The sequence below is a fragment of the Bombus affinis genome, chromosome 11 (genome assembly GCF_024516045.1).
Source record: "Bombus affinis isolate iyBomAffi1 chromosome 11, iyBomAffi1.2, whole genome shotgun sequence".
Taxonomy (NCBI): Eukaryota; Metazoa; Arthropoda; class Insecta; order Hymenoptera; family Apidae; genus Bombus; species Bombus affinis.
This window is the reverse complement of record NC_066354.1, coordinates 11,787,255-11,812,847: the sequence shown is the minus strand read 5'-3', so window position 1 is coordinate 11,812,847 and position 25,593 is coordinate 11,787,255. Positions and strand designations below refer to the sequence as shown.

At 43.8% G+C, this 25,593-nt stretch overlaps 1 protein-coding gene and 1 long non-coding RNA gene across 2 annotated transcripts in view; one reads left to right on the top strand and one right to left on the bottom strand.

Annotated features, from left to right (window-relative positions):
- The window catches only part of LOC126922336 (uncharacterized), a 29,977-nt gene extending 8,721 nt beyond the window's left edge, over positions 1–21,256 (top strand). Inside the window, exons 3-4 of the long non-coding RNA XR_007712707.1 lie at positions 20,266–20,426; positions 20,487–21,256. This is a non-coding gene — a long non-coding RNA (uncharacterized LOC126922336). The remainder of the gene's footprint in view (positions 1–20,265; positions 20,427–20,486) is intronic.
- The window catches only part of LOC126922335 (paired box pox-neuro protein), a 31,418-nt gene extending 6,565 nt beyond the window's left edge, over positions 1–24,853 (bottom strand). The window contains exons 1-3 of the mRNA XM_050734816.1: positions 23,679–24,853; positions 15,234–15,272; positions 6,626–6,846 (exon numbers count right to left, since the gene is read on the bottom strand). Of these exons, the coding sequence (XP_050590773.1) occupies positions 6,626–6,846; positions 15,234–15,246 (234 nt within the window). The 5' untranslated portion in view covers positions 15,247–15,272; positions 23,679–24,853. The remainder of the gene's footprint in view (positions 1–6,625; positions 6,847–15,233; positions 15,273–23,678) is intronic.
- Between the last annotated feature and the right edge of the window lie 740 nt (positions 24,854–25,593).

The following is a 25,593-nucleotide window of genomic DNA, read 5'->3' as shown; positions in this document are numbered from 1 at the left end:
CATCTGGCGCTAAACGTTAGATAACGTAAACTATCGAACAGGTTGACCAACTCGGTAATTACCGTCGCTTTTGGTATACGGGGTTGCTCCAATTGTTGTTCGCGATAAGACGCGCGTGGAGATGGGTTAATGACATCCTTTCCTCTTTCTTTTTTCGGGGGACGAACCAGGTAGCCGGTACCCGATCGTCGCCAGTTCTCGCCGATCGTTTCGATATCAACGTTCCTCCGTTTCCTTTTCGTTGCGCGACAGTTGCGCGATATATTGGCCTCGAGGGTACGAATTTGTCGTTTGTCGAGGTTGGTGGTTAAAGGTGGTCGGAGGATTTTCAGGCGCGTTTCGATTTAGCTTTTCATTGGCGCGATTTTTTAACGTCGTGTCAATCGTTGATAAAACGATGTCAAACGTAGAAAGATCTACTCGTTTCTTTCTTTTTACAAGTTTTTGATCGTCGAACGTTAACGACTATTTACTCGAACCGGTATCAACTGGTATTTGAATTATATCGCAGGTTGCGAATTTTTCTCGATTAATTCTCTAATCAATTTGTCACGATACGATCGCAAGAAAGTTATCGATCGACAAGCCGCGTTAATTAGCACGTTGATCCGTTGAACGGAACGAGCTCCGACGTGCTCGATCGCTGGCTGTTTATTCTCGTCGTCGCACAACGTTTAACCGGCTGTTGCTAAATCATGCATCGAGAAATAAATACCCATCCGTCAGAAAGATCAGGCGCGACTCGTCACCGTGTTCGCGCGAGATCTTAATTACCAGATAAATGGAAACGCTTGTGACGGAGGAACGGCAATCGTCGGGGGAAAACGAGCGTTCGCATGCGACAATATTTATGACGTATTCTTCGAGAGAAGTCTGACGAATGTATCGAACGATCTCGCGGAATTAACCGTGCAGCAAGGCCGTTATTACAGGACGCGCGCGTTCAAGGAAACACAAGCATTCGATATCGAAATACCTCTCTCGCGACTTTGCGATCGCGTTATTAAAGTCAGCGATGAAAGTTTCCTGTAAAATTGGATCGTTAATTGAAAATAAACGTGCAATGCGTATACAGCGTATACAGGTATTTATCGTTAAAGCGTTAAAACACGTAAGCCGATTGTTATTAAAATCTACGAATTAATGAGAAACTAACGGCTAAAAAGAATATTTGCTTATTCGTTTAAATATAATTAAAGATAATTCTCAGTAGGTAACGATAAGATCATTTTTGACGCTCGTTATCGACCTCGATGCGTTTAAGACGGTTGTTCGCGACGCTGTATAGTAATTCTGCTACGTAGACTCGAGTAGAGGAAGAGAACATTTTCGGCGTAAACTCCTTCACCTCGAAACGTGTAATTTCGCGTGTCTTATAACGTTTACGCACCGTTCGATCAATCTCGATTCTTCGCAAATACGACATTCGGCAATTTTCGTTACACGCACAGGTAATAGCATACACGCGGGCAACGAATAGTACGGGGGACGTGTCTCGTACGCGTTGGCGAATTGATTCCGTTCGATGCGTATCTTCGGCAGAAAACGCGGTAATTCCAGGAAGCAGTCGTACACGGTTTTCCTGTCTCGAACGAACGGGTAATCAAAAAAATTTCGTGGATCGGCGCACCTGTGGCCGCGACGCCGGGCCGTTGTGTAAACAGCGAAAACGAGAAAAAAAAAAAAAAGAAAAAGAAGAAAGGAAAGAGGAGGCGATCGAAAGAGGGAACCGTATGATCGCGGGTACGATTTTCTTCGCGTTCCACTTTATTATCGGGAAGGTTTCGACGGGGCGTACATTTTTCATGAGACGATTTCCTCTGCCGTGATGCGACGCCATTATCTGACGCCGTATCGCGTCGCTTCCAGCACGTATGTACATACACCGACTCGAGAGATAACGAGCAACCAGGACGAAAGTAGCTTTACACGGTTCGGAAACCGCGCACGGCACACGGTGGAACACGTGTAGATCGAGCGGATAGTTGGACAATTAATTCGCAAATTAACCGGTCGATTGGAAAATAATCGGCCCTGGCTAACGACCGTGACGGATTTCCTGGAACGCGCCGCGACGACCACCGGTCGTGTCGGTGAATACAATCAAGATACCGGCTTGGTTCGAGCGTAATTTCCCTTGTAATTTGTGATTTGCGAATAAAAATACCGACGCTTTTATCGATGACGAGTTTCGCCGCGCCTATCTATTCAAAGTCTGTGTTATAGTTTAGCGTTTGCGCGCTTCTGCGTTATTCTGCTGGCAATTTATTAAACATCTGGCCTTTTTATCGTCCACAGTTTCGTCGGAGATTCCAGCTTCGTAATATTTCGCGAGTACGCCAGCCTCCGCATATTCATCGTCTCTATAGTCACAGCGAGTATAACACATCGATATATATTAAGCAAAAGGTAGAGATTGTAGGAAATTTGATAAATTTGTATAGTTTTTCAGAGTATTTGTACGATTTAATCATCAGAGTTAATAAAGATAATAAATCAAGGAAATTCCTCGCCGTATCTAGCGTAACACGTATCGAAAATGCTAAAAATATCGAAATTTTTATATAAAATCTAATTACGTTGTCCCTCGTAATCGTCGGTTTCTTAATGTTCTTGTTACAAATTCTCAGAAAAATCTTCTTCATATTTATACGAAATACGTGTACTTCCAATTTTTCATATAAAATTGAAATATTAAGACAACGCATCTGTAAATCGTCTTATCGCAATCCAATGAGAAATCGTAACGCGGTTAAATTTCATTTACGTTTCACTGGAAGCTTAACGCGAGTCACGTCTGACGTATCATCGACTCGAACTCCTTTCGAGACACGACCTGCCGTTTCATCGATGGTCGACACTTACTTTCCGTTACTTGGCAAAAATTTTCCGCCGAGTTATAACGGACGTTCGGCGAAAGCAACGTTAAAAGTGGCTTTCAGAAGAAGGCAATCGGATTAAAGCTACCGTGTAATTAAGAGTCCTTTGGCTCGAATTCATTACACACGATTACCGGTATTTCGTCCTTCTTCGACTCGCAAGCAGAAACATCGGGTTAATCGAGAGCTAAAATGCACGATGTGTATACTTATCAAGATGTACCGAACATCTCCAAATATCCCTAATAACGTTTAAATAATGTTGCAATCGCAGCATTCGGAGGTTTTAATCGTCGCGTTCAACGCCTCGTTTCTACGGAATTTAATTACAAGCGATAAGGAATACGCAAACGAGACGGTCTCGCCTCGAATAAACGTGGATAATACGGTTGATCATAAAAACATAAAACACGGGGAAGAAGAAAAAGTCAATAGGAGCACGTATATCGTGCAAATATGTTCTGCAAAGACCTAATAACGCGAAAAATCCACTAAAATCAAAATGAAAAGTACGTTGGAACAGTTTTGTCGTCGAGTAATCACGTCCGAGCTCGAAGACGATGCAGCTTGTCTCAAAGTTAAACGACGAATGGCAACTATGGTACCACAAACGAAGCACTTTACCGAAAACTGGAAAAACTTTTCACGGGTCTTTAATGAATACGCGAAGAAGAAAAATCACAGATCCGAAAGGAATGTTCGTTCTCTTGCAACTTTCTAGGAAAACGTCGCTTTTACGAGCGTTAAAATCACCGCACGTTGATACTTTCCCCTTTGCGCTGAAACTATCAAAGCGCAATACGATAAATCTCTCTTAAGCGATAGACATCTTGTAAATTGAATAACGGCGCGTTTCTGGAAATTTGATTGACTTATTTTTTTCTTTTTTTTTTTTTTTTTTTTTTTTTTAAATACATAGACGAAATTACGTATCCATCCTGTTGCCATATTTTTCATTCTAATCGTCTTGATCGTAGAATATATATCGTATCTCGGTCGTTAGCAGCTCTGCGGTATAAACCGAAAACTCGTATCCGCGCGAAAACAGCAAAGACTCGCCTTCTTCATTACCCTCGAGGAAAATCGCTTCTCTGGAAAGTCAGGGTCGCGATGGAAACCGCAGAAACGCAATATCCGGCGGCTCGACTATTTTGGCATCGCCTGGTACCAAAACGAACACGCCACGATAATGGCCGTTGATGACGATCGTTTACATGCGCTCGTAATCGTCCTCGAGCACAGTCAGAATTTAAATATGCTCTTCAAGTTTCCACGCAAGAGAGCGTGGCGAGGAAGAAGGAGAAGACGAAGAAGAAGAAGAAGGAAAACGCGGCAGGAGAGAGGAACGCGGATCGCGATCGAGCGCCGGGAGGTCGATGCACGCCAGGCATGGTCGTTATTAAAATAAATTCATTAAGCCGAAACGGGGATCGCGCGAGTTCCCGCACGGGCGCGTCGTAAGAAATTCACTGTGTTGGTAGTGTGCAATTATATTGTCATTAGTGACGTCACGCGCGTAATACAACGCGGCTTCCTCTTATTCCGTCATCTTCTTTTTTTTTTTCTTCTTTTTCATTATTTTTCCTTTTTCTCTCTTCTTCGCGGATGCTCCGTGGCAGGCTCCGTGGCAGGCTCCGTGTGGCGTTCGCACAGGGTACCATCGCATCGCGCGGGATTCATCTGGACGGAGATAATCCAAGCACCACCCCTTGGCCCTTGATTATCGAACCCGTGTAACGTACTACGAGATATCGCGTGGTCGGTACTGTTGCCACGTCGGAACTCGTTAACTCGTAATTTCCTTCCAGATCGTAATTTCCATTTCGAGATCCAAAGCCTCGTTCAGATCGGTAGTTCGAGTCGCTTCGAAACGATTCGAATCGAGCAATTCAACTTGAAAAGTTTCGTTTTCGACGCACGTCGAGTTACTTCGATTAAATCGGTTTGGCTCGTTGTCAGGGTTGTTAAAAATACGTTGTAAATATCGTTTCGTTGGAACGAAACGCAATACCATCGATAATATACAACATATCGCTTATAAAAATTTCGAGTCGATCCTATTTTCTAAATAGCCTAAGAGTTTCAGAAATCCGAGGAATTGAAGATACGTTATATATTTTCCGATTTCGATAAAAGTCGCGTTAACTTCAGCGAAAGCAATTGCCAATATTCGTTGATTACTAGAATCAGGATCTGCTGAAAGGTCGTAAGTACGCCCGACCAAACAAAATCTCGATCTTAATCCCTTGGTTTTTACATCAGCTGGATGCTATCGCCTGCGATCTATCTATCGATCGTTTCAGCCATCCGAAGCTCGTTAGCGAAAAAAATTCAATGAAAGGTGTTTAATATCGTAAATCGAATAGTCGGCCGGCGGCGTCGTAAACAGAGAATTTGAATTTCAAATCGGACAAGCATTAAGAAGCACGGGGACGGAGCACGGGGACGTGGTGGAATCGTTGGCGAACGCCCCTGCGGAATTCATCTTTCGCGCGTAAAAACGAGCCTTAAAGGGTCGCTAAGTGCGTCTAATTCGACTCGTTTTCCGTCGGAACGATCGGCTTTACGATCGTCCCGTGATTCCCTCGGCCATCGTTTCCCTGCCTCTCCGTCCTTCTCGTTTCTCTCGCTCGCTGCTCGAAAGATTCGAAACAACGTGCCGATAATTCGGCGCGCGACACCGTGATCGCGGCGCGAGCGCAAGAAAACCGACCGTGCAAAGCCATGAAATTATGCAAATGCACGCCGCTGCAAGGTGTTTGGATAATTGCGCGCGCTGTCGGCTCCGCGCAGCCCTTACTTAAAATCACATCAGCGCCGTGCTGCCGGCCGACGACTTTTGCGCCCGCGTCTCGCCTCCTCTCATCAGTGTCACCGCCCCATAACGCACACACATCCTTCCCTCGCGTTTATTACGCTTTTTGTCCTGTAGCTAACTTCTTCTCCTTTCTCTTTATCCGCCCCCTTCTTTCTCTTTCTATCAAGTCGCCGCTGAAGCTTCCAGCTACTACGGTACAGTCCTTTACGAATTCAATTTTTGAACCGTTCGCACTCGGCAATTTGAACAATTTGAACAATTTGAACAATTTTAACCGACAGACTCTTGCAAATAGGAGGTTGGTCGATCGGAGGTACGCGCGATCGTTTATGGTCACGTTGTTTTCGAGTTAAAGCGTAATTGTCGGTAATTATTTGTACCGGCTCCGCGTTATGCCGCAGTTTACGACGCGGGGATAATCGACGCGAGTATTTAAACGGGAAATTGATGGGGGATATCGGATAATTCCGGTGCAAGATCGCAGGGCGAAAGGAGCGACGTTATCGGAATCTATCGAAAACGCGTAAGCTGAAACAACGTATATACCATACCGTACAATTTCGATTGGTTACTAAATTTTAAGGACTAGTTGAAAACTTGACACCTTGTACTTACGCCACGTTTGCTACTATACCTGTATTACGCTTCATAATATCTCGCTCGAATCGAAAACAAGGGACTCGCGGTATTTACCGTTTGAAGAAGCAGCGATCAATTACAGTTTCGAGGGTAGTATGTCGCGTAGTTTGTTAATAAAACATTGCATCGGGATTATATAAATTAATAGAATCGCGTTCTGTCGCGTTCGTCATCGAGGAAACGCACGAAGCAACGCGATAAATAACAAATACGAAGCGTTTCCACGTCTTTGTGTCACTTTGTATCTCTTTGTAACTTAAAACGGTTCCAAGATCGTTAAAACGCTTACTTTCGTTTTGCTTCCTCCGATGCTTCCCGGTCGAATGCTTCCCGTCTCGTAGAATCTCGTGAGAATCTTCGAGACGCATCCATGAGACACAAGAAGTTGCCGTGAGATATCGCAAGGTCTGACGCCGACCAAAGCGAGCTGTACGATTCTTTGTCGAACGCAATCGGGCAATGGCCTCCCGTTAACAAACACACCACCCAATTGATTAACTCCTGCTTGACCTGCAACAGCAAACAATAAACCGTTTCCATTTAATTCCAAGTCCAAGTCCAAGTCCAAGTTTCTATCGTTCGTTCGTGCCTGGTTGTCGTTTCCATCCAAACATTCTTATACACCGTATTGTTCGAATATCGATCTATTTTTTACTAGCTTTTATTTGTTAATTTTCTTTATTCGTTTGTTCGCTAAATATTTTCTTTCCTCGATGCCCGTGTAACTCGCGTAATAGCCACGATAACGCTCGTAGAAACGACACGGCAATCGACTTGTTAATTGAAACTGCTACTCGTCGTCGCGTATGATACACGCTGCACACATACGCAGTTGAACAAACGCAGAAAACGAGCGTACGCGTTTTTGCATCGCCGTTACGAGAAAAAGCGTCGTTATCCAGGCGATAATCGCGAGGAAAACGTTGGTCGAGCGAACTAAAGCGTCTACCCTTGGGTTAACGAAATTAAATCATTAGCCGTCGCTGGAAGGAAAAGATCGAAGGCATCGCCAAGACACAACAGCTGCTGCTGTGTCTCTTTTGTATCTCACGTAAAATGCACAATAATAAAAGGACGATAATCCGCTAATAATTAGTCCGGTTCAGGGTGGAGCACCGGGCAGATGCATTTTTTCCGAACCTCTAATAATACAGTTGGGAACGCTAGAGCGAACTATGTACTTAATTGGCTCTAAAATTTTGTTCACTGTAGCGTCAGTTTGTTCTACGATACGAGTATAGTACGTTGAAATTCAGACTACGAGTCTACGATTTAAAACAAACTTGCTGCTGTTCGAAACGTGAAAAATATTATTATCGTTTTCTTCGCGATCGTTTTAACGATCCATTTTGATATTTTTTCTTTTTTTTTTTTTTTTTTTTATTACCGAATCTAAAATACGCGTTATAAAATAGTCAAAGTGTCTGACGATACGCGACGACTTTGATCGTTCTGTTGCAGAGTTCAAGATCGAATTTTAAAAACACCGAAGCTCGGTTGTTAATTCGGAAAAGACGACTTTCCTCTTGCTTTGTCGGTGAGTTCCGAGGGATTCTCGAAAGACGGAAACGAAGGGAAGAAAGAATCGTCATTTCGACGTTCTTACGGGAACGTCGAAAAGGAAAGAGGACGTATAATTATCCGCAGTCCCATCGGCGGACGTTGGACGCGGGCAGGAAGCAGGGAAAGAGGAACGGCGACGCTCGTCGAAATTGTTTTCCGCTAATTTTCAAACGTCGCCCTCCGATTACCGTCTTTACCAATTTTTCACGCGCTCCACGCGAAACGAAATTACTCGGATTACTCTTCCACGATGTTCGCTAACTCGTCGAGTCGCTCGAGTTTTCTCGCATACTACGGTAACTAGCTCGATCCCCGTGAAGATAACGCGTTCTCGATTTTTGATACAGCTGATACGCCTGTGCGAGGTCTTCCCCCGTGGTTGCGCGTATTTTAATCGCTACGAGGTAGTGTTCCCTACAAGGTAGCGACGGCGAATTTATGGTGGATGCGTCGTTGCGTTACGCGATACTTTGATGTTCACCGATGTCGACCGACGAGGATAACGCATTGTTACGTAAGTAGATTGAATATTTATGGCGATTAGCAGAGAAGATTATCACGAGGAGGAAATTGTTTAAATCCTGTGGACTTGTTATATGGTTTGCAAATATTGGTTCCAAGGAGTCTGTGCTTTTTATGTTCATCTATCCGTATATTCTTACGTATCTATATTCTTATCTATACTTGTTCGATGCATTGGAAGGTTTTTACGATAATGATTTTGTAAGACCAAGATGATTACTATCGTAATAAAATCCTGTTACGCAAGCATTATATCAGCGCATTCACGGTGAAACGATACGAATCAAAGCCTTGAAGAATTATTATTAGACCTATTATCTATTTGGAAATCCTTTTTTAAATCTACTATCCACTGTGTGATTTAGATTTCTGCCTTGACAAATTATTAGTATTCGTATTACGTTCCTTTTTTTGTGGTTATTTAGCAGTTCGTGGCTGTTATTTAGTCGTTACGTAGTAAATATTACAATTAGTCGAGATTGACAAATACGTTATAAGCATAAACGCGTAAGGTCTGACAGAAATGCGCTTAGTGGTTCGAAGCATTAAGCTCAATAGCATTATTCTATCGCATCGCCTCTGTTATTCCCTTTCGTATGGTAAAACTAAGACACACGCTATCCGCGAAACGTGCAGCAAATCTATCGACGTTTAAAAGTTAATCCGGTTGGTTGGTATAAACGGGCCTAATTTCCTCTACGCGTGTCCAACGCGAATTAACCCCGTAACCGTTCGATTAATTTGCAGAACGCATCTGCGGTAGAAAATATTACGAAATAAGATGTTACATTGGAATTGCGTCATTTAAAACGGGAAGCGAAGCGATTACTAATAACCGTTGGCAACGAGCGAACGGTCCTTGATGACTTTTAACAACGTCGACGATCCAGTCAGCAATCGACGAATTCCGACCAGGCTTTCAAAGTTATTTAATCTTGGTCGATTTTCGATTTCCTTTCGAGTCTCTTACGCTTTTATAGGCCACTTTGCTCCTCGTCGATGGACAGAAGTGAGAAACGAGGCAATTCGTACGATCGATAAAATCGTCGCCCGCGATCCGAGATCAAAAGAGGCAGAGCGGAAGGCTCGTTCGAATCGGCCGAGAAATTATCATAATTCGTTTCACGGACGAAATTTTGATGGAGGATCGTTTCTCAGATTCCACGGTCACACAGCTGCTTAAATTAACGATATCCAGATAATAAAATCCACCTTTTCGCTAGCGGGACAACCGTTGGCATACGCGCTTCCACCGCTCGTACTTTTCAGTAGAGACGACTTAAATCATTCGAATATAGCGTGTATAGTTCGAGTCCTTAAATGTCGGACGACATTTTAAGATACGAGAATGCTAATTCTCGCATAAATTCGATCCTTACGTTGTCTCCGGAGGAATAGTCGCGAGAGCAGAAATCAGGTAAAACATATCGCACAAGTCGAGAATTTAAGAAAAGTCAACTTGGACAAAATCGATGTAACGAATATCTGGATAAAAGATACGTAATACGAATACCAAGAGCGAAACCATTTTCGTTTCCACGTCTCGTTGCCTTCGCTTCTAAATAAATTTCCCAAGTTAAAATTTCGTTTGACGCAGCAGCCCTTCGTGTTATTCGTACTCGTACGATATCCTAACGAAATTTATGTGGACAGATTTATATAGATTACGAATGTCAAATTCCAAGTTCCAAGTTCCCTAAAAATTCTTCAAGGTTGTAGCTTCAGCGACTCAATCATTTCAATATGTTTCATCGTTTTACCGAGAAACCGATGGAATCGAGCAAACGACGAGGTCGTGACGACTAAATTACCGCCAAGGATCGTAAAACGGTAACACCCGGAAATAAAAACGTCGATCGATCACCAATTTTATATCGATCCGTTGAAAATCGAACGAGGACGGACGGGACGATGCCGACGCGCGTTTAACCACGCGCGGAATAAAATTTGAGTTACGCCGCCTCCGGACGTTCCCTGCTCTCTTTGAAACGGCCGAACGAGGCAAAGGGTCCGAACAGCTTCGAGATATTAAACCCGCCATAAATCAACGGTGGCTTACCGACCGCGAAAACACCCTAATTCCCCGATCATTTTCGGTAGCCGACAATTACTTAACGGCATAATTATTGCCAGAAAATGAAATCTCACGCAGATTTCTGCCGTCTACCCTTCGACGAACCGATGTTGCTGTACATCGATGTAAGTGGCGCGGTCCGTTGTAAACGAGTTTCGTCTTTACTTAAATCGAATATATGCCATCCGAAGCGGATAATAAGCGTTAAATACAATGCCAGGGAATATCGAAATTTATCGATACAACGAACGATCGACCGGTTCGATCCTAATTTTTCGAATAACGATATAACGATGTATTCAGAATTCGCTTTCGACGATAACGGATTTCTAAACGGAGTCGACAAGATTGAAAAAATTCCCGAATCGATGCCAGTAAAATCCAAAGATTCGACGAAACGTGACGAACCGGCGAGTTCTTGATATATTTTGTTGAAATCGTGAAAATTCTTGCACTTGGAGCATCGATACGAGATATCCTTTACAGTTAGGTAAATTACGGGTTGGGCGACTCGTTCGTCGAGTGATTCAGTTCGGTGATTACGAACAGGGGAAAATGGATACGAAAGAGAAGCTGCGAAGAGAACGTCCCAAAAACATGGTAATAAAAGGGACACGCGAGACGCAAGAGCTCACGGCTGGAGGATGATTTAAGGAGGCCTTTTTAACAGCGGCGACAAACTTTTCGCCACGTTATTACGATGGAATTACATTAAAAAGGAGAGAAATTCTCGCGTGTCGATCCCTCGTTATTCATCGACGATATCCGACACCGGTGCAACGATTTATTCGGCGTTATCGGCAATTATTATTTCACCTCCTCCAAAATCCTGTCGCCTGTGTCCCTTCCCTTCTTTCTTTCGCCTTGTTCGCTCTTTCTCGCACTCTCTCGCACTCTCTTTCGCCGTTTCCCTTCTTTCTTTTTCTCCGCTCCGCCTTAATTTTGGCGCTACATGGTAAAAAGAGTGTCGCTTCCTGTTCCAGGCTTCGCGGATCAGGCCGAAATTACACCGAGGCCAGAACAGCGACAGACCAACACGACCGCCGGCCAAATTATTATTACGGCAAAAACCGAGCAGGAAGTTGCGTTCTTATCTTTTGTAAAAATCTCGGGGCGAAACGCGAAACGCGAAATTGCGCGAATAAATGTCGCGATTCCCCGCTGGTCTCTTGTCTCCGCGACGATGGCGCGAACGTGCAAAGTTATCGAGCATGAAGATCGTCCGACGGAGGTTCCACCGGATCCAAGAAAAAAGGCCGTAACATTCGATATTCGAACGGTCGTGCCACTTTTTTCCGTCCAGCGATCTTTTTTCTTCTACGGAGAGAAACGAGTCCCGTCCAGTGATTGTTTTAGATACTTGTTTTTTAATCTCTTGATTTACGACCTTCCTTCTAATATATACGACGATCGGACTGTGAATGAAACATAGAAAATATCCACGTTTCCTATTCCATATTTCTATCGAGCATTCTAACTCGAAAACTGGAAAATCATTTTCTGCGTACATTCCATTTTCTTAATCGTACATAAAACTCCGCCGTCAATGGAGAACGATCATTTGTTAACTAGCCAATAACGATTAAACGTATAATCGGTACCTTGCATTGCTAAAGGCTGAAAAAGCTCGATCAACCGACTAAATAGCAGCTTTTTCTCGCACGATCGCCGGAATCGCCGATCTTTCTCGTTTCGCTAGAAGATGAAAAAGAAAAAAGAAAAAAATGGTGAATCGCTATACGTATAAGTTTAATCGCTGCGTATAGCGGTCGAAGAGGAAAATCTCGGACGAGGGATCGAAGACGGTCGATAAGACCAGGGAAAGAACGAAGCGGGACTAATCGTAAGGGAAAAAGGAGAAGGAAGAAGAAGAGGACGAGCAAGACAAAAAAAAAAAAAATAAATAAATAAATAAAAAAATAAAAAAAGATATGCGAAATAGCGTATCGATGCATACCGACACGTAAGACCGTGTGTAGACCATAAACTAGCGGGGGTAGAAAGATATTTATGCGACGGCTGGCGAGCATAGAAGAGCGAAGAAGGATTATATCTTCGGATACGTAATAACGGTTAGCTTGGAATTAGCGAACTAATGCGGGCAAGCGCGTCGATCGGTATCGCGTTTGCCATTTAGGCCCTAACCAAACTATACACCTGCCCTACCTGTAATCACGATCCATCTACGCTAACAGATTTTTTCTCTCCTTCCTTCTCCATCTTTCCCTCTTCTTTGCGCACGAGGGACACGCGATGCGACGATCTCTCTTTTTCGCTCTGCAGTCGATCCTAAATCGCATGTATTCGTAATTGAAATGTACGAGCGATACTTACGCCCTTCGTATGGCTCTCTTTAAAGCTGCGTTAACAGCTAATCGGCTGGTTAATGGCTGATAAGATTTTCACCCGACTCACTGGATAATCCGTAATGCGTTTATACGAAGATGCCGAGGGTCGAACGAGGACGAGGACGGTTTTACGATTGAATCATCGATTTTACGATGAACAATTTGCTAGCTATTAGGCACTAGGCGTATGGCTGGTTGGCATTATATCCGTTAAACGTAGATTATGATACATACATTTTTGGAAATAAGTGGCGACAAGTAGATAAGTAGATATTTATGGATTTATGGATTTACATGGGCGAAAGTGTCCAGAATGTGTGAAAGTTACGGTACTTATATAATAAACGAAACGAGTTTCCGTTTAAGTTTCATTCTTTTAATCGTATTCATAGGAATATGAGATGTGAGCGAGGAAGGTTGAAATTAAGGAGAATTCTTGAATTATCAAATCTCTAAAATGAAAGTATCTTTCGCGAAAAGAAATTCGTATTTCGTTTTACTTTCAAAGAGTTCTTATTACCTTACGATAGAAGTTAAAAGTCGCATTTTTTAAATCCTATTCCGCTCTACCCACGCCATCGTTCTACCACGCGTTCTAATTATATCGATCGCTAATGTGGCAGGCATTTTTTGACGCAAAGATCCGCGTTCAATCGTAAATCATTCTGCCTCGATCAAATAAAGTCTCAGTTCGGATACTTAAACGTTTAATTGCTCGAGTAATTAAGGCGATACAACGTATGCGTCGATGATAGCTAAATCGTTAAAAGGAATGAAAAAGCAATCCTCCCTTCGTTTCAACTGCAATCTCGATACCGCAGCTTGTTTAGAAGTCTTACAAGTCGTGTTAATAATCTACTTAAACGTTGAACGAGGGAAACGAGGAGAAGGAACGACGGCAAGTGGAACCCGAGAGGCAAAAAGCACGGCGGACAGTGCGATATAATTAAACTCGTTTAATAACAGGTCTATAGATCTCGCCTCTCGATTCGCCGTATAAAATTCTTCGTTAATTACTGTCAAACTGGCTTCTAAATCGTAATTTAGCCGACGCCTCGAGCGTCCGATCGCTCGTGGAAGGAATCAAGGAGGAGCAGCAGAAGAAGAAAGAAGGAGCAAGCGCGAAAGAAACGACGCGAGCGCGCGTGCACGCGCAAAGAGAATAAGAAAAGGAGCGATTTTAATTTTGACCAGCGAACGACTCGTCTTCTGATCTCGCCGACGGTAGCTGACCTCGTAATAAACGTTCGAGAAAAGATAACGAGAGGCTGGCATAAATGTCATCGTATAAATCTGAAACAGCCGATATTCATAGCGCCGATACGTCAGTTTTGCCAAGACTCGTTCGGTCGATGGCTGATTCGCTGGCGTTCCGAATCCGTATTTCTGTCGTTTCGCGTTATACGTATATGACTATCGTGCGACGATTTCGTTTCGATCGTGCGCTCGCGTTTCTCTATCGTTGAGAGACGCTTTAAGTTTGCGCAAGGTACGAGAAGGTCGTTGTTGAACAAATTTATATTAAAAAAGGAGTTACGTTAATTACTTTAAAGAATAAATTGCGGCGATAAAAATGCGCTGCAAGGACAACGAAGAAGCGGATTAAAAAAGAAATTTTAGCAACGATAAAACAACGCAAGGACAACGGGCGAGTAATATCGGTAATTATAAAAAGTGGTACAAGGGCGTCAAAAAACAGATGCAGCAATAAATAAAGTTAGCGCAAGAATACCGAAAGGAGGACGGGCAATGAGAATAAAAGTAAAATTCAAGATACCAGCGATAGAACCAAAGGCTAACGAAGCTGAAGAAAACGACGGATAATTTCCAACATACCTATATATACCACGATAGATAGATAATACCAGAAATCTGCAAATTCCAAGCAGAGGTGGAAATAGAAATTGAACATGGCGAAATCGAAATTTTAACACCGATATCGACCACCATAGAAACCCCGGAAGGAGTTAAATCGACGGAAAGTTCGTAAAGAACGAAATTGCAATTTTCTTCGTATCTTTTCTTCCTTTAAAAGATCGCTAGCTATGGCGTCGAGAAATCGTATAAGCTAGAAAGCTCTGTATGGTAATTGTTACAAATATAATTCCCCATATTCTCGTGTATATGCAAATATTCTCGCATAAGAAACGATAAACCTGCATCGAGCTTCCAAGACGCTACTACGAGATAAACAACGCGTATAGCCTTCGATTTAAATAAATTATAATATCGTATAATCACGGAAGAATACGATACGATCGTTCGACGTTCTGGAAAATTAAAATTGACGAATTTCGCGAGCGCAAAACTCTATTAAACGCAATCTGTTTGGCATATTAAAAAAGAGGGGAAATACGAGGTAGTAAACGTAGGAGTGTAGTAGAACTCACCTGTATGCGGCATATTGATCCAAGGATTTCCGCGATAGTCTGGAACAGAAACGAGAACGGTTCATTAACGAATGTAGATCATTCGCAATCATCGGTCGATTCTTTGGCGCACGCAATTATTTCGAGCGCTAGGTTCGTCCGTTTTATGGCATAACGATGACCATATTTCGTACGTGTGTTCGGAGAAGGCCTCGCATGTGTGCGCCGCAGTTTACGGGAACATAGCCTTTACTGTTAATGAATTTAAATGTATTCAAAGGGCGCGCTTGACGCTTGACACGGCAACCCTTAAATATGCAATCGTACCACGCGGCAAAATATTATCGCCTGCCGGTACCGTGACTCTCATTCCGTGAATATAACGTAATCGCATGTGAAATTGAGCCTAGGTCGATTATTCGCGATCGCCGCGCGTATCGACGATTTTGCCACCCGGCGACAAACGCGCGTAAAAGTATCGTCGCGCTAAACAAACGGAATACGAACAATTATTTATCGTAGAATTGTAACGAGTAGGTTTGCGAAGATATTCCAAGCGCCGTCTTATTAGACACACTGGATCGCAAATCATAAGCCACGTCAACCGGCATTAATTCGTTTCACCGATTCCGATTCTCCGATTGTTCTACAGTAGCGATTTTCGTCGAAATAAGCAACGGCAGAAACGTTACATAGGTACAACTATCGCTAAAAGTTATTTCCTGGTCGCGGGATACTTTTTTTCTGTTTCGTCGAGTATTTTGGACGGGCAAACCACCGTTTCGCCCTGTACTTCCTATTTCCGCCAAAGTACTGATTACGGAATCATAAGCGTCTGAAACGTCCAAAACGAAATAAAATACTTTTTCCTACGTCTTCCTACGTAAATCTTGCAACTGCCTAGCGTTTCCTTATCCGTATAAAAGTTTCTCTTCCCTTTCGATCGCGAGTAAAGGCGGAGTAGTTCTTTCGCGACACGCGAGAACCGCCAAAATCCGTAAAAACGATTCTTTTTCCCTCCGAATAAAGATGCAGCAACTCTGCCGCGGTACGAGACAAGTTCCACCAAGATTTACGAAAAGATTATCCGATATTCTCTCGTTCGTAGTCGAAAGTCTGCCTTTTTTCTTCCACGAAACAACGCGCCGTCTTCTTCACGATACGAAACGAATTCTCGCTAAATCTTCGAAAGCGTAGGGTTTATGACCGAACCTCGCGATTGCGTTCCACGTCTCAAGGTCGCCTAACAGCGCAGATCGATAATCACGTTAACGCGTAGATACTCGATGCAAAGAAGTACGTAGACAGTCGTTGGATACGGAAAGGAGAGGAAACCGGTGGGTGTGTCGGTGGCGACCGCGACGGCTCGAGAACTCTAAAGAGATCGAACGGTAGCGGAAAACTACGTGGAATGCGTGCGTAGCGTGGCGGGTGGCGTGTACTTTGTGATGCAAATTAATGCGCGATTACCAAAGCACCCGCTACCCCCGTCGCCCTTTGCTTTCTCGTCGTTACCCTCGCCTCGTTCGTGTCGAGGTCCCCGCCAGCGGAGCAAATGGCCAACACGCTTGTGTTTGTGAACCGAGTAGAGAGCACGGTTTCAGGTGTATTCTCGGCTATGTGCAACGAGTACCGAGCTCACCCCGGTCACTCGATGGCTACCCACGCATTAAGCCTGCTTACACGCTCGCTCCCCTAATCTGATGTAACTATTACACGTTACGCGGCTGCACGGTCGCGCTATCGACGAAATTATTCCTCTTCTTTCTCTTCTTCCTCCGTTTCGTCTTCTTCTTCTTCCTCGTTTCCGTTATAAATTTTGTTACGATTCTTCTTTGCTCGATCGATCGGTCGCGAGATAATTTACACGCGCGAAAAGTTATCGCCGAAACGCGTCACAGCCGAGAATAATCGACCAGACAGCGGATACTAACGCAAATTCGAAGAGCTTGCCGTATCTATCGAACGTTATCGTCTAGCCGAATTCCGGACAGCTTTCTTTGCGTTTTATTATTTTAAATATTATAGTAACGCGATCGTCGATGGCTTTACTCGGACGTCTAGTACCGATCGATTTGTTATCGATAAGATTTGTATCTCCTGGATTTGAAATATGTGGAATATCGAGGAGAAAAATGAACGTGAGAATCGTGTCGCGTATCAGCGAAATTTCGAGATCCGCAAGAAATCGGGAATGTCGTATTCGAGTCGGTGTCTGGCAAGAAAACGACCTGAACATTTTTGCCCCGCGTCCGCGCAAAGACCTGGAAAATTGACGGTGCAAAGTTATTACAGAGTCGACGATCGCCGTGGAAAAACTCGATTCTACGTATATGGCGTTTGTAAAGTTCGCGGATACGAAATTCCATCACGAAGTGATTTCAAGGTGTCAAGCGTTACTCGTTAAAGCAGCGGTGGCACGAAACGCAATAACCCGCTTTATTCGTCCGAAGATACGAGCACGATTCAGAAGCAGGATGTACAACGACGCGTATTAATTTAATTAGATCAACTTTCATCGCGAAACCGTCATCGAGGGAGGTATTTGTTTTTCGTTTCAAAGCCTGTTTCTTTCGGGACGGGTGCTCGCTTTCTAAAAATTTTCATATTTCAGCAAAGATACTTTTTACTTTCGCGGTACAGACACCTGCACGGTTGAAATCGATTGTTCGTAGCAAGTATTTAATTTTATGTATTTGACGCGCTCTTTCGAGTTTCGTTTCTACCAGGCCAAGCCATCGAGCATCGGAATATAAAGTTCAGAGATTCTTGTTAGAGAATTCACGTATCTCGGTGTAATCGCAATAGGAAATCAAAGGCTAAATTCGAAGATCCGTAACGTATTCCGATTTAATCTTAGTAGCCACGAGTTGAATGGAAACCCGTCTGCTGCAAACTATATGTATCTATATAAGGATCGGTTCGTTTCTTTTTAATTCGATAGTTATCGGAAGAATTCGAAAATCTAGGAATTCGGAAGTCGAAACATCGTGGATAGGAGTCCGAACGTTGCCGGAAAAAGTAATGCGACCAACGATCCACGATATCTATTTTCGCTCAAAAAGTGAAACGCTTTACTCGAAAAAGAAGCTGCCTTGCCGTTATCGTTATCGCTAACCATCCTCGAGGCTTGATATTTACGAGACAAAACGCTTCCTTCGTTCCACATGGGAAGAAAATTACCGGCGATTTTCTTTCGTAGGCGTCAGCGAGATCGCGTTCGATTCGAAAGGATGATCGGAAATTCCGCGCGGCGAGTTTCTCGTCGAACAGCGGTCGCCACAATAAAATATCTCGGTAATGAGGATTGAACGATTATTATAAATCAAACAGGGCCGGCAACGCGGATCGTTCGCCGCATTTCTCGCGCGCCACGTGTTTTGCCGTTGTTACTCTCTCGTGAACACGTGTCCCGCCTCCCGTTTTATTTCTTTCTTCGATGTTGCTGTTCGCTCGCCCCGCGGTACGTGCAAAAGTGACGTACGAACCGAACGCTCTCGGACTCCGACACGCTGAATTTTTCTCCCGGTTCGCAAGGGGGCCGCCGTGAATTTCTTTTGGCCACGCTATGATACCGATGTTTCAATTACGCGGCTTGGCCGAAACTCGCGCCTAAAGGCTTGATGGATGCTTCTGATAAAAAGAGGATGACCAGCGGCGTGTAAAAATTTGTGGAAACGCCGAAACTCGAATGGCTGGTGTACCGTGGAATTTTAAGGCTTAACAAGGCCTGTTCGACTTTGAATTTAACGAAATATAAATTAGATCAAAATAGATTCGAAGGATTTTAAGGAATTCACCGACTACTTTTCGAGAAACATAATATTTCATTTCGATAAGGAGATTTCGATACTTGCTCGAACGTTGCTTGAACTCGCTCAAAGTTCTGTCGTTATTTTAAATTTGTAGATGCTTCTTAATAAGTTAATAATAATCTATCGAAATTGATTTAACGCCGTTACTATCTTTATGTCGATTCAAGGTCTTTGATCGGCAGCACGAGCGAGACCTCGTAAATGGAATTTACAACAATGGAAATCTACAACGTCTCCTTTGCGATTCTAAGATTTTCGTTCCTTCGTAATCTCTCGATTAATTTCAAATCGAATTAACCGCGAGTTAAAGCGTACCGCGCGAACGGTAAAACATTGGACAACATCGATTATAACGACTGGAAAACCGAGGAACAACGCGTAACTACGGTGACATCGATGCCTGCGTAAGACAGTATCGAGCTCCAAACACGATTGACGCGGTCTTCTCTCTCGCTGCTCCACCTCTCAAAAAGTATAGCATGCATATTTTTCACTTGGCTATCGTGCGCTTGGAAACATTTATGTTGAATCGACGTAATCCCTTTCTTTCCATTATTGTTCGATATATTCTCGACAAAAGTTGAAAGAATCTCGTCAAACTTCAACTCGTTATTGTTACTAGCATAAATATATTTCATCATTCCGTCGATAAATAGGAAAAGAACTTGCGAAGAATCCTTCGCTGCGTCGTTTCGCATCGAGTCACCGAGGTAAAAACGAATCCCTCTAACCCTCGCGATAACGATCCAGCAAAGAAGAAAGCCTGAAGAAATTTCTTCAAAGGGATTGCCAAGCGACAAACTACGTAACCGTCTAACATAATATCCGTCTGAAACGAGTACTCGAACCTCTGCTGCATCTTTTCTTCCGATGGAATCGTCGACACGACAAATCTTTGAAAAAGGAAGATACAGTACGGACCAAAATGTAACGTAACGATAACGAGGTTGCAAGTTAATTCGAAACAGCGATCGATGTTTTAGACTCGGCGTAGTATTCGATCGTTATTAACCGATTAGTTCGATAACTCGAGAAACGAGAAAGAGAGGGGAATAACGCGTAGACGTAACATTTCTTGAAACAATCTATGCCAAAGTTTTATCAGCGAGTCTACGACTAGTTGGTTTAATTAAATACGGCTTGTTTCCCATATGATTGCCGTAATAATTGCGCGATGTAATAAATACTTGGTTAGAACGTAATCGAAATTTTATTTATAAATAAAATTCTTTTTTCAGATCGGCCTCGAGAAACAGCGAACTGGAAACCCGAAGAGCCGCAAATACGTCATTCGATGATCGTGAAAGTTAGAAATCTATTTCCCTTGTTACGTCTTCTGTTCCAGGTTATCCAGCCGTGGAAAAGGTTCGATTTGAGAACCGCAGGCGGTAAATCGCCGGTAAGGTCACGCTTTTACGTGTAAGCCCTAAGCGAAATCTAGTTTTTGTTTATTCATTAGGTTACCCCGCTTTAAGTGGTACGTGGAGAAGGCTTGCCCCGACACAGCCAACGTTACACCGCGTTCAGGGTGGGAGCAGGGTGACAGGGGGACGGGGGTGGACCGCCGTATCTCCGATATGCCACCAGCCATAAAAATCTGAATATATTAGGCCTACATGCACACGACATCTCGCTCGGATCGTGAACACGTTACCCACGATAATCTATGCTCGTTTCTAGCACACTTTAACACGTTTCTGCGTACCTACCGGCCGTGGCTACCGTGGCCACTCTACCTGCTAGCTTCTTCCTTTGGCCACCTCTTTCCAACTATCCTCCTTTCCCATCCTCTCTATTTACGTTGCGGTTCCGTGTAAAAAAACTCGTGTCGCGGCTTCCTTTCGAAGATGGATGCGCTGGTTTCGATGGAAAATTCGAAAGCTTTAATTCGCTTCCTAACGAAAGCGAGAAATTCGAAAGAACGAGCGTGACGTTCGTTCCTACAATTTAACGATCTAGATCTCGTTGTTAGATCATCCACGAGACGTTGGATCGAATTTACTCTTTATTCCTTTTTCTTTATACCTAGTGCTTGAATTTAATAGATCTTAAAATTAGTACCGTGATTTGTATCGTAAGGTATCACGTGATAAAAATACCGTCAATCGCATCTGTCGTGCGAAATACGAAGTACAAGTTACAGTTAAGCGCCATACGGTTAAATAACTTGACTCGAGTCTGACCCAAGGCTCCGCGGTTTTTTTTATAACCGAACGATACGAATCGGCACTGATACGGACTTAATTATTCGCGTATTCCGATAGTCGGAGAACCCGAATTCGAACGCTCTGTACCGTTCAACCATGAAAGAACGCGCGAACTATTACGGTATTCTACTTAAAAATGTAAACTGTAAAAATCTCTATCAATTTGGGACAAATCGGTTCTTCGATAAGTATCGCCTTTTTCCGTAATTGACCGGCATTATCCTTTAAATTTGCTATTTATAAAGGTATTTGTACGGTGTATAACGATGTTTGGCATGGCACGAAATTGCATCGAATATTAAACGCAAAAAGAATATCTTCGGGGCCACGTAGCTCAAGGTTAGCTGGAAAACCGACATAAAATTGTCGCTTATCGTTGAGCACAAGCACGAATTTAGCGGAATCTCGATTTTTTTTTCTCCCTCGAAATATATCGAAGGCGAGCACCGAGAAGCCTGGTGAGCTTTCGAGAGCGCGGCGAAGCAACGAGCAAAAAGGGCGGACAGGGGATTGGAGGGAGGTAATTAGAATAATTCGGGCCGCTGTGGTTCACGCCACACGGACGAATTTGCATTTTAAATGAAGCAATGGCGTGTCAGAGGCCCCCGGTTGCGCCGGCCAAGCAGAGCGGCAGAACTTTGTGTTTTATAAGGAACTTTAATATTTATCGCGTATATCCAAACCGAATAAATCTCTATACGTACATGTATACACGTAGGACCAGGTACACGTATACTTACGTGTAAGTTTATACGCTGCTGTCTATAAATATACATAACGTTACAGCATTTACCATTTACGTTAGACCGATTGGAAAAGTTTGACAAATTCCGCTTTGTCTAGTACGTTACATTATCCGAATATTATCGTTAATTCGTAATTAGCGTCATAAATATCAACGATTATATCCTTTCGTACCATATAACTGTAGTCTCATGCAGAATTTCAAATTGATTTTTGTAAAATTCTCGTGTTGCATGGAACGTGTAGCGATTTTAAACTTTCGTCCGATAGCGTAAGGGTGGCGAACTTTTATCGAAATAATGGATTTATAATGGAAAATGAAATTGCGTATGAAACGAAAATGCTAAGAAAATATTCGATTTGCGTTAACTACGCTGTACAACGCGTACAATACGTCCGTTAAAAATATCTGCCTAGTATTTGAATACTTTTGCGAGCCACGGTACGTCTAGTCTTTATCTCGCGTATAAACTTATGTATAGTATTATATATATATATATATATATATATATATATATATATATATATATATATTTGTGTGTGTGTGTATACATACACGTTAATACAAATACGTTAAGGGCTTCCTTGTTTGGACGTAGTCACGGGCAGTTCATGCTCGCGTTTTCTTTCTTTCCTCTTTCGCCGATCGAAAGAACCGGCACACGAGTCGTTCCTCTCCGCCATGCCGGGGCCCCTAACGGTGGATCGTTATCGCGTAATTAGCGCCGCTGATTTTCGTGTTATGTCATTGACACGCATACGGCCGCACGATGATACCCTTCATTTCGGGTTATCGAGACCCGCCAGTGGAAAGAGGAGATTCCTCGTTCCCCGAATCGGAGGAATCAGAGGGACGTGTTTCGACTACGGTCGCACGTGTTCCTTTTCCTTTTTACTTTATTTTCGACTTAATCGCAACTGAAATTGAACGGGAAAACGATCTTTGCGTTTCCTTTGCAATTTGATCGATTATATTTATCAAATTTGGTAAAACGGTTTGATTGGACAATTTGGAAATTCGAGCGTAATCAGCGAACAGAGAAGGGACGATTTTTACAGCTACGTTTCGTTGTTTATTTCCGCGCCAGTTATTACAGATATTCGAATCGAGGTTCGTGCGAAACGTATACGAGGCAAATCTGATCGATTCTACGAGATTAAATCGCTCGATTTCGATCAAAATTATGAACGAAATTCTTCTTTGATCGCGGAGCAACGTTACTGCGTATTTTTCTTTTTCTTTTTCTTTTTTTTTTTTTAACTTTAAAATGAATCAGCACGATTCTAATGAACGATTAATAGTCGCAAAAGTGGATTTTAAGATATCAAATAGGAAAAGAGTTACTCGGTAAATTATTATTGGGGTTATCTAAATGAATGGATCTACTCGAATAATATCATTCTCGTTAAAATATTCCACAACTAAAGACTCTAATAAATTACGTAAATCAACACGAAGTAAACGTAACCTTTGCCAAATAAACGACACGATATTCCATTTACATTCTACGATTATTCGATAACAATTCTCCCCGACTATCTCCAGTATCTTCGTTATATTATAAATCAAATCGTTAAGAAATAAGCGACGTTTTAGAGAGTTAAATTCTTACTTTGTAGCTAGAGCTTGATATAAAATATCCGTTGCCATCTTCGATCTAAACTTTTGTTAAAGATAGAAGAAAAATCGATGTACGTACCTGTTGATTTTTCCCTCGATAAGACACCGCCTCTTCTCGTCCGGAAGGACCAGAGTTGTCACCGATAGTCAATCGTATTCGCGTCAAAAGTTCTCTTTCAATCTTCCATCTCCGTTTCGATTCACGGCGAAACCACGATTCTCGGCATAATTTAGACACCGATCTTCCGTGACACTTATCGTCGCAGGAAGCGATTCCGCTTTCACGAGTGTTCGAATGCGTCAGGAGAAACCAGACTCTATAATGATACACCTACGACGTATGACAGGCCACGACGAGTTTCTCTCGGCTTCGATCCTGTGTTTGCACGCCAAACTCGTCAAAGCACGACGCGTCGATTGTCTCGTTAATGACTCGCGATCAACGCGATCTATCCGTAGGACGTAGGTTAAATGTCATCTTCGAACAGAGACGCTATCGAGTCGTTCGGTTCGTCGTCGTTGCCGCGATCGACGCTCATCGTTTCTCCACGCTTCGATTCTTCGTCGAACGGAATACTCGGTTAGGCTGCTTCTCCTTTCAATTTCCTCGATTTCTAACGCGTAGAATTTAATCTGGATTTCGCGTGGCTCGGCAAAGCGTCAGCGATATTACGGTTAACGACGATCAAGAGTAACACGGAGACAGTTTGCTCGTGCTTTAACAACGATACACCGAGTAGCACGAGGTTCTAGCTGGAAAGCGTTGGCGCGCGCCACTCTCCGATCCTCTCGTTTCTCTCTCAACACTCGATACCAAATCTTCTTGCTTGTTCGGTGCATGCGCTTCTTCTCGTCCGCTTCGATCTTCCAACTGCCATTCTTCCTTCTATATTTCCAGTATAATCGGAGGAAATATGATCTCGCGAGGAAAAGTTGGATCTTGTGGCCAACTATTTATACGCAACGATCGGTCCGATAAAGAGAAATCAACGAGAATATCACCAAACGATAGGTCGTTTCGGTAACGCGAGCCGATAAAACTGTTGGCGGTCGTCTATCGATAAGAAGCTCGTCTCGATGGTACCGCGCGATCGATCGGTTTGACGAGTGAAAGCTCGATTGGAACGGTGCCGGCCGCAGTGGTACCCGCTTCTCCGGCTGTCTTCCTGGACCTCCTCCAGGCGCTGGGCACCTCGTGCGCGCGTGCAGCTACTCCTGGTAGCCGTCGGAGTGGCAGGTCCGCGCGACGAGGGCAAACGCGCGCTGGACGACTGCGGTTGGCCGGCGAGCGTGCGGCGAGAAGGACGGCCGGAAGGAGGGAGCAGGAGGTGTGCAGAGCGTAGGAAAGAAGCGAGACGAAGGCGGGACGAAGAAGGAAGTACACGCGGGAAGAGGGAGGGGATGTGAGAAAGAGGGGAATAGGAGGAACCTTGGGCTTGCCGAGTATCGAAACGAGACGGAAGGAGGACCAAGAACGAAACGAGAAAGGGCACGAGGGTACGCTACGCAGCAGGGTTAGAAAGACCGAGAAAGGAGGAAGATGGAACGAGGCTAAGCTGGAAAGAGATAGGGTGGACGAAACGATGTGGACGCGGACGAAAACGATGTGGACCACGCGGAGGACGCGACGTGTCTGAAGCGGGATCGGCCCAGGAACGGGGGTTACGGGCTTTGCTTTCGATTTGGTCCCCCGTGCCCTGTGCCACGAGCGGTCCACGCTTCGGTCGTGGTGTCTGTTGACGCAGAAACGCCTACGTATGCGTGAACCCGGTGGAGCGAGGCAGCCGGATGTAGGGTTTTAACGAGGACGAAGAGAGACGGCAGGCGCGTATAGAGGGGAGAAGGTGACGGTAGCGTGTCGTCGCGTGCTGAACGCGTTGGTTCGGGGCTGCCCCTGTGGCCCGTGGCCCACCTTGCCCACGGTCGTGGCCCCGGCGAACGGAAAGTCCCCTTCTCGTCTCTGTTCCGGACCATTTTCCTTCTTGCTCCTTCGC